The sequence below is a fragment of the Brassica oleracea genome, chromosome C9 (assembly GCF_000695525.1).
Source record: "Brassica oleracea var. oleracea cultivar TO1000 chromosome C9, BOL, whole genome shotgun sequence".
In the NCBI taxonomy this organism is placed as follows: Eukaryota; Viridiplantae; Streptophyta; class Magnoliopsida; order Brassicales; family Brassicaceae; genus Brassica; species Brassica oleracea.
The window spans coordinates 10,561,617-10,569,671 of NC_027756.1; the positions used below are offsets into that span (position 1 = coordinate 10,561,617).

At 41.0% G+C, this 8,055-nt stretch overlaps 3 protein-coding genes across 3 annotated transcripts; 1 reads left to right on the forward strand and 2 right to left on the reverse strand.

Moving 5' to 3' along the window:
- Positions 1-218: 218 nt before the first annotated feature.
- On the reverse strand, positions 219-1,216 carry LOC106314295. Its single transcript, XM_013752194.1, has 3 exons — positions 920-1,216; positions 334-400; positions 219-265 (listed from the first exon to the last, which is right to left on the reverse strand). The coding sequence occupies exons 1-3, from the start codon at positions 1,214-1,216 to the stop codon at positions 219-221; spliced, it is 411 nt and encodes a 136-aa protein (XP_013607648.1).
- A 1,535-nt stretch (positions 1,217-2,751) lies between these two features.
- Positions 2,752-4,262, forward strand: LOC106313507 (reticulon-like protein B3). Its single transcript, XM_013751325.1, has 5 exons — positions 2,752-3,007; positions 3,179-3,359; positions 3,445-3,586; positions 3,672-3,741; positions 3,843-4,262. Exons 1-5 carry the CDS (start codon positions 2,824-2,826, stop codon positions 4,019-4,021), a joined length of 756 nt encoding a protein of 251 aa, XP_013606779.1. The 5' UTR covers positions 2,752-2,823; the 3' UTR covers positions 4,022-4,262.
- A 1,543-nt stretch (positions 4,263-5,805) lies between these two features.
- On the reverse strand, positions 5,806-8,055 carry LOC106318758. The gene has a single exon (XM_013756879.1). It carries the CDS (start codon positions 7,992-7,994, stop codon positions 6,057-6,059), a length of 1,938 nt encoding a protein of 645 aa, XP_013612333.1. The 5' UTR covers positions 7,995-8,055; the 3' UTR covers positions 5,806-6,056.

Genomic DNA, 8,055 nt, shown 5'->3' on the forward strand with positions numbered 1-8,055 from the left:
GAGAGCCTGGCCATCAACCAGCTTAAGGTGGCCAACAACATCTACAACAAACAGTCACACACATATATATGTTTAATTACACGCATATATGTTTAGATATATGTTAAGAAAATATCTAAACCTTACCGTGAAGATCCCCTCTGAGATCGCAGTTTGCTTCAAAGTCTGAAAAGGAATGGACTCTGAAGCGCTCTGTTAAAATGCCTTCAATGTCTTCTTCATCCTTCGGCAGGGCAGAGGCGTGTGAGATGCAGATTACCAGCCTCTGATCAGCAACATGGTACATCACCTTTCTGTTGGATGCATAGAAGTTTGTCAGTGTGTAGATTCTACCACGCTGGAGCTCTTTCTCATACTGGTTGCGACGGTTCTGACCGATGAACCCCTGAGCCAAAGTACCCTACAGAACAGAGATACAATATCGAGTCAGTTGAAAGCGTTCAAATAAAATTATAAGCTTTCAAATAGATTGATATAAGTCAACAAAAACAAACTTTACATTTTTGGTATTACACGAAGCCATGTTCTATACTAATCTGATCTCTATCAAAGCACTCTCAAGTGAATAATGAAACAGGAAAACCAATCAAAGATAAGCTAATATATAATCAAAGATAAGCTAATATTATTTCATCTTATCCCAATAAATCAAATGTTTTTTCAGAGTGATTAAAATTATAAGCGTTTAAAGCAACATAAACAAATCTCTCTAATCAATCAAAGATACGCTAATATAATTCAAACGAATCAATCATATTTTTTTTTCAAATATACGCCAAGGAAAACCAATCAAAGAGACGCTAATGTAATTCAAACGAATCAATCAAGTTTTTATTTTAATCAATCAAGTTTTTGTTTTCCAATATACGCTAACATCTCAACCTAATGTACGCTAATATAATGAGAAATGAAGACATACCTCCGCATCGATCATAAGCATCTCGATCCCAAGAAGGATCCCTGGTCCTCCTTTGACATTCTTGCGAGCTTCCCAGAAATGAAGAAGCCTAAACTGCAAGGTAGAATCGCCTGGCCCTGGTGAAATATGTCGGAAGAGGAGAGGAGGAGAAGCTTTGCCGGTGCGGATTGCAGTCGTTTTCGCCATGATGAGGGTATGGATTTTACGATCTGAGATAATCATCGAGGCGGAGGGGGGATGTGGAGGGTCCGAAGGGATCTTGAATGGAGGATTGATGAGAGCACATTGAAGTACCATCACTCTCATCGGGGACGTTATACGGGATGAGTTGGGGGGAGAAAGAGAATCGACAAAGAGATCGAGACGGCGATTATGGTTATTGATTGGGGGGGAGAGAAAGAGAATCGGGGACGTTATGCGGGATGAGTTGGGGGGAGAAAGATAATCGACAAAGAGATCGAGACGGCGATTATGGTTATTGATTGGGGGGGGGAAGAAAGAGAATCGACAAAGAGAGAAAGACGGCGATTAGGGTTAGAGAGAAACGATTTCAAAGTAAAGGGGATCGAGAGAACGATTTCAAAGAGAGAGAGAGAGCTCTGGATTGGGAACCGAGATGAGTAATGGGCTCCGACCAATACGTTAAATCAAGAGAGGCGCGTGAGTGGGCTAGGAGATGGGTCTAATGGGCTGCGAATTGTTGATTTTTTTTAATCTCAAGCCCAGTCCGGGATGACATGGCATATTGATTGGTTCTCAATATTTTTGCCTATGTGGCAGGGCTTAGGAGAGAGGGATTTAGCCCCTTTTATATGGTAGGGATATACATTTCCAAAAATCTTGTAGTTGCGGATATACATTGGATATTTGATTTAGGCAATGTTTTTAAATCCGATCCAGACTCGCAATTGGACAATTGGATCAGTGGACTATTAAGTCAACCACAATTTAATAAATAAATTAATTTTTATATAATACTAATATATTAGATATTGAATAATATAAGAAAAATTTTAAGTTTTAAAAATATATAGAAAATTACTTAAATTTAGTTTATAATTTTTATTTACATACAAAATAACATAAAATAATCTAGACTATTTAATTTTTTTGTAAAAAAATATGAGTTATGGCATATAATAAAAAAATTATCAAGAATTGAAATCCAAAAATATTAAAGAGAGTTATAACTTTTAGCTAGGCAAAAAATCGGAACCGGAACCGAACCGAAACCCTCAAATACCCGAATGATTCCTGTATTTTTATTTCCAAAATAACCAAACCAGTACCGAATCGAAAACCAAATGGTTACTCACCTAAATATCCGAAAAACAAGTTTCAGCTTTCTAATATAAAGTAAAATGTCATCAACCCCACTCAAACTCAGAATGGACAAGAAAAATGAGAACATTGTTACCACGAGACCACATATATATATATATATATATATGATTCACATATTAACGGGTATCCATAATCGATCCGATACCGAACCAAAACTGAACCAAAATCTCATAAGTACCTAGTGATTATAACAATGATTTATCAGAGATAGCCGAAACCGAATGGTTATTAACGGGAACCGAACCGAATACGTGAATGATCATGGCTAGTTAAAAGCTTGTAACCTAGATATGTTATTTTATTTAATTATTTACTTTAGAAATAAGTTTTTTTCTGAACAACTAAAGTTATTGATTTTAACGTGGGCCGTACCTGCCCAGATGTTCCAACGGCCGCGATAGGGTTATATAAATCGACGGGTGAGATTGAATCTGCATCGGACGCTCTTATTTGGTGGTTAAAAGTGACCGAAGAGCACTTTTGTGGTTTTATTTTCTTCTCCGTTTCTCACTGAAAACAAAGTTTTAGGGTTTTTGCAATCGGAGGTTTTGAAGGCTACAATGGCGGAAGAGCACAAGCACGAGGAATCGATCATGGAGAAGATCGCGGAGAAGATCCATGGCCACGATAACTCTTCTTCTTCAGATTCAGATGACGAGAAGAAAGCGTCGTCTATCAAGACGAAGATCTACCGCCTCTTCGGAAGAGAAAAGCCTGTCCACAAGGTCTTCGGTGGCGGAAAACGTACGGATCTCTATCTCTAGATAGTTTCTCTTATCGGATCTGGATTCTATCTAGCCGATCGAATGTGAAGTTGAGCCTAGGATTGTAGATTAGTCTTGTTGCTTGGTATGGTGTATAGATTCAGGAGAACGATTTTGATTTGATGTTTACATGTTGTTTTTTTTGAATCAGCTGCTGACATATTCCTATGGAGGAACAAGAAGGTTTCAGGAGGAGTGTTGGGTGCTGCAACTCTCTCCTGGATCTTATTCGAGTTACTCCAATACAACCTCCTCACTCTCTTCGGCCACGTCTCGATCCTTGCTCTCGCTGTGTTGTTCTTGTGGTCTAGTGCTACTACCTTCATTCACAAGTAAGTTTCACAATGTTTTATCTTTAGTGAGATAACCATTTGTTCTCAATGCTGTGTTGAAGGCTGATTGTTTGCATTTTTACAGGACGCCTCCTCATATTCCTGAAGTGCACATCCCCGAGGATGTTGTTCTCCAGCTTGCCTCTGGGCTCAGGATTGAAATCAATCGTGGTTTTACTCTTCTTAGGAACATCGCATTAGGAAGAGATCTCAAGAAGTTCCTTATGGTAAATACCTTTTTTTTTTTTTTTTGTTCAACATTAGATTGTTGGTTTCTTGTTTTTAACATTGGTTCACTAATCTTTATTTCAGGTTGTTGCTGGGTTGTGGGTTTTGTCCAAAGTTGGTAGCTCATGCAACTTCTTGACCTTGATCTATATCGGTAATGATCCATAGAGTCCCTTGTTGCATCCAATTTATTAAATTAGCATGCTATGTGTGTTTTTTCTGATATCTTATATTCACTTCTCTCTCTGCTTTCAGCAACTGTTCTTCTCTTCACTGTCCCCGTGCTTTACGAAAAGTATGAGGATAAAGTAGATGACTTTGGTGAAAAGGCAATGAAGGAGATCAAGAAGCAATACGCGGTGCTCGATGAGAAGGTTTTGAGCAAGGTGATGAGCAAAATCCCCAGAGGAGCCTTCAACAAGAAGAAGGATTAGAAGAGTGTGTAAGTTTCTCTCACAGCATCATATCATCATCTGAGTCTTCCAGATTGATAGATTAATCTCGAAGCATTGTTTCTTTACTTGTTATTGGAAGCTGTCTTGGTTAAATAAACCCTTTAGTCTCTCTCTGTGGATTTTATTCGGGGTTTTAACCAAAATTTACACAACATATGAATTTGAATGAACCCTATTATTGTTGATTCTGTTATGGAATACCATCGTCTTCTTTATGATAGTCTAATCTTCGGATTTTGAATGCTGCACACAAGTGGCTTTCAGATTTCCGAGATCTCTCAAGATAGTTTTGCAGAGATTCTTTCCTGATATGTTTCTGAATTCTGATGATGGTTGTTTGAGACCGGTTAATGATTTCCTTGATTCAGCTAGGGTTAGATCGAAATTGTATTCGGTTTTAGTTTTATTTGTAATCCAATTTTTTTTAATGTTGGTCCAATACCATTCATATGTGGAGTATTGAATTATTTGAGAGAAGTTTATTAATGAAAATACTCAAAATACAAAGAAAAAGATGAGCGTAGAGATCATATAGAAGGATGAATCGAGCCGATGTTGTGATTTCTCTGTACAAGAAGATGGAAATGCGTCTGAAACCGAGCCTAGAAACCGATTTGGTTTCTTCTTGATGCGTCTAACATTGGGAAAGAACACAAAATTTGGTTTGAAAAAACATAAAACACAACCGAGACTAGAAACCGAGAGTCATACCTACCTACTCTATACAAATTACGAAAACACATCAAAGCATGACCGAGACTAGCAAAATACATCAAAACACCACATAAAAACTGAAAGACTAGTCAATCACTTGGCTTGGCATGGGTTGAGATGATCCATCTCCCTAGATAGTCTTCTTCTTCTTGGGTTGACGCTGAATCTCAAAACCAATGTTAGTACAATTTTATGAGTGTGTCCAATAGCTCCACATCTTCCACAAGGAATTATTTTTCTTGCTCTTGAAACCTTAGTTGGAGACTTTTGCCTATTTTTTTATTTCTTACTCGGTGACTCATTCTTCCCTTTTATCCTCTTTAGAACCTTCTTTATTCCTAAGGATGCATATGCATCTTCTGTTGGCGGTGGCACAATCCCATCCTCATCAGTCTTCTCCCAGAAATTCATACAATGCACAGCCTCGATTGGTGTTTGGTACTGCATTCTTCACTTAAAAGTGAGATATCAATCATCCATGTAATCGTCTTGCTTCCGTTTCTTCTCTCAAATAACCTTAAGTGCATGACGGCAAGGCAATCAATACATACCCCCACCCACCCACTTCCTAGAAACTTTTCTCCAACATGACCCCTTGTATGCCGACTTCTTCTCCTTCACCTCAAAGATTTCATAACCACAAGGATATAGCTACAAAAGCTGATATTTTTCTGCTCTTCATCCACTCTCTCCATTGCTTTTATGCTGTATTAAATGTATGATGATGCATCTACGGTTATGTTATGTCACTAGGGTTGCATGATCTATTATCCACGATGTACGTCTTTCAACGTTACAACTAAGTTTTAAACATATCTTATTGTCAACAACTGCTATTATGAACATCTCTCCGAGTTATTGCTCTGTGGAACAAAAACTAGAGCCTCAAATAGCGTACAACATCATGATGACTGTTACATTAAAACACGCATCAGTCTTCGAATCAAGCCGTTTGTCTACGAAATCACTTCTGCAATGACAAACCTGACCTAAAGCTAGAGTTGCAAGAACTGTATCCTAACCAAAATACATAAGCAATTCAGATTTGCAATTTGCAAACAAAGACATCAGTTTTATTCTTATCATCATCATTTAAGAGAGAATGTTTTGCAATTCACAATAACCTTAATTCAATATCTACAGGAAAATAAGACAGGGACTTGGATCCCTTCTTACTCTCTTAGCACAAAGCTAAACTAGGCCAAACACAAGACTCTTAACACCTTCACTCTCACGTGCGCGAACATACTCCACACGTGCAGAATTAAAAGACTGGAAGTAAACTGAAGACATTATTAACTTACATCCACCTCTTAGGCAGGTTGCTTGAGCCAGAGCCACCATCTCTAGCAGCCAACATCGCCATTATCAAACTTCCACCATGGACTCTTCCTTCTGGAGCCAAACCCAGTCCTGCTTCATACTCGTTGAGATCAATATCAGTCTCTGGAGATCCAACAGCACTTCTCTCTTTCATAGTATCCATGTTCATGTCTTGAGAACCGCTAAACTCTTCCTCGTTCTCTGTTTCGCTGCTGCTTACTCTCGGTTCTTGGCTCTCCGAAGTTACAGTCATTCCTCCATGGACCCGGTTATCCTGAACCAAACTGTTATGGAGTGCACAGAGACCAGTCTTACCTCTAGCAAACGAGGTACAAGGACCAGAAGAAGATTGACCCGCATACTCAGTCTCGGGATGACCCCAAGCACAACGCTTCCCACCTCCATGCGCCTTGCAAAAGTCAGTACTACCTTGCGCGCTTTTCCCACATCCTTCAGACTTGCATCTCTTCCCTCCACCGTGCCTGACGCAAAAATCAGTCCTTCCTCTAGCGCTCTTAGTGCATTCAGGAACCGCACATCTCTTACCACCGCCGTGAGCCACGCAGAAATTAGTACCTCCATGAACACTCTTGGAGCAAGGATGACCCTCTTGAAACGCGCATCTTTTACCTCCTCCATGTCCTTTACAGAACGGCGTGCTTCCCTCCGCGCCTTTGGTGCAACCCGGGTGCGTGCACCGTTTCCCACCACCGTGTGCTTTGCAGAACATAGTGCTCCCTTGCGCTCCTTTCGTGCATCCGCTAGACTGGCATCGACGACCACCTCCATGAGAGATGCAGAGTCCCGAAAGCCCTTCAGCGCTCTTCGTGCAGTCCTCTCTTTGGCATCTCTTCCCTCCACCGTGCCTAATACAGAGCCCTGACCTTCCTCTAGCAGCTCGTGTGCAATCTTCATGGCTGCATCTTCGACCACCTCCATGAGCTATACAGAAGTCAGTACGGCCTTCAGCGCTTTTGGTGCATCCGAGAAACTCACATCTTCGGCCACCTCCGTGGGCTTTACAGTAGACAGTTCGACCTTCAGCGCCCTTGTGGCAACCATGTCTCTGGCATCTACGTCCACCGCCGTGGGAAATGCAACGGCCAGACGCGCCTCTTGCCCCCTTTTGACATCCTTCAACTTGACATAACTTGGAACTAGAAGAAGAACTCTTATGCTGTGGTTTCAGCTGCTGAGTTAAATCGGAAGTAAATGTACCCGAGCTTATTGGTGTTGTTGCCGAGCTAGAGGACAGGTCCGCAGCAGGAATGATTAGCTTCTTTGGGGCATGAGCTAGGAAGGAGCTCGTTTCTTTGCTTGATGAAGCTTGCAATGCAGGTGATGATGCAAACCCTGGTCTCCATCCACCACATGATGTGGATCCTTCATTAGATGCACGTAACATGTCCAAAAGAGTTGGAAATTGGTTCCCCTGCTGCTGCTGGACCGCAGTGATCTCAGATTGACAGGACCCTCCTCCACCAGAGAGACTCAATTCAAGATCAAATTGTGGGGAGGGAACTTGCAACCCTTTCATTTTCAGATTAGCTGGTTTATCGTTGCCAAGATGGAGGGTAAAGTCGAGGTCAAGATCCATGGAGGAGGAGGCCTCCTCGATTTCTTTGGGAGAAGATAAAGACATTGAATCAGTTGGGGAACTCCCTTTGCTATCAGAAGAGCTTGAAGAGTGACCAAGCCTCAAGGAGAGCAAAGAATCGGCTTCCTGAGCCTTTGATCCATCGATCAGATTCCATTTTCTTTTGATACCCTTGGTATTAGAGGCAAGGGAATCAAGACGCAGAGTAGTATCAGCGGCCTCCTCTACTTCTTGGACGTGAAGGGAACGGCCCAAGATATTAAATACATTGGGTGAGGAGCTAGCAGCAAAACCAGTGTTGTGGAATCTGGCATCCATGGTCACAACTAGGAAAATGTGAAAACTTTGTCAAGAGAAAGACCAAAGCAAAGGAGGGAGA

What these genes read in the sequence shown, in the direction of transcription:
- LOC106314295 (XM_013752194.1), bottom strand. Translation starts at nt 1,216, where the DNA reads ATGGTACTTCAATGTGCTCTCATCAATCCTCCATTCAAGATCCCTTCG. An exon ending in TGCTTATGATCGATGCGGAG is followed by an intron (nt 401 to 919) that starts GTATGTCTTCAT and finishes TCTGTTCTGTAG; the next exon opens with GGTACTTTGGCTCAGGGGTT. An exon ending in TGAGAAAGAGCTCCAGCGTG is followed by an intron (nt 266 to 333) that starts GTAGAATCTACA and finishes GTTGCTGATCAG; the next exon opens with AGGCTGGTAATCTGCATCTC.
- LOC106313507 (XM_013751325.1), top strand. Translation starts at nt 2,824, where the DNA reads ATGGCGGAAGAGCACAAGCACGAGGAATCGATCATGGAGAAGATCGCG. An exon ending in GGTCTTCGGTGGCGGAAAAC is followed by an intron (nt 3,008 to 3,178) that starts GTACGGATCTCT and finishes TTTTTGAATCAG; the next exon opens with CTGCTGACATATTCCTATGG. An exon ending in CTTGACCTTGATCTATATCG is followed by an intron (nt 3,742 to 3,842) that starts GTAATGATCCAT and finishes CTCTGCTTTCAG; the next exon opens with CAACTGTTCTTCTCTTCACT.
- LOC106318758 (XM_013756879.1), bottom strand. Translation starts at nt 7,994, where the DNA reads ATGGATGCCAGATTCCACAACACTGGTTTTGCTGCTAGCTCCTCACCC.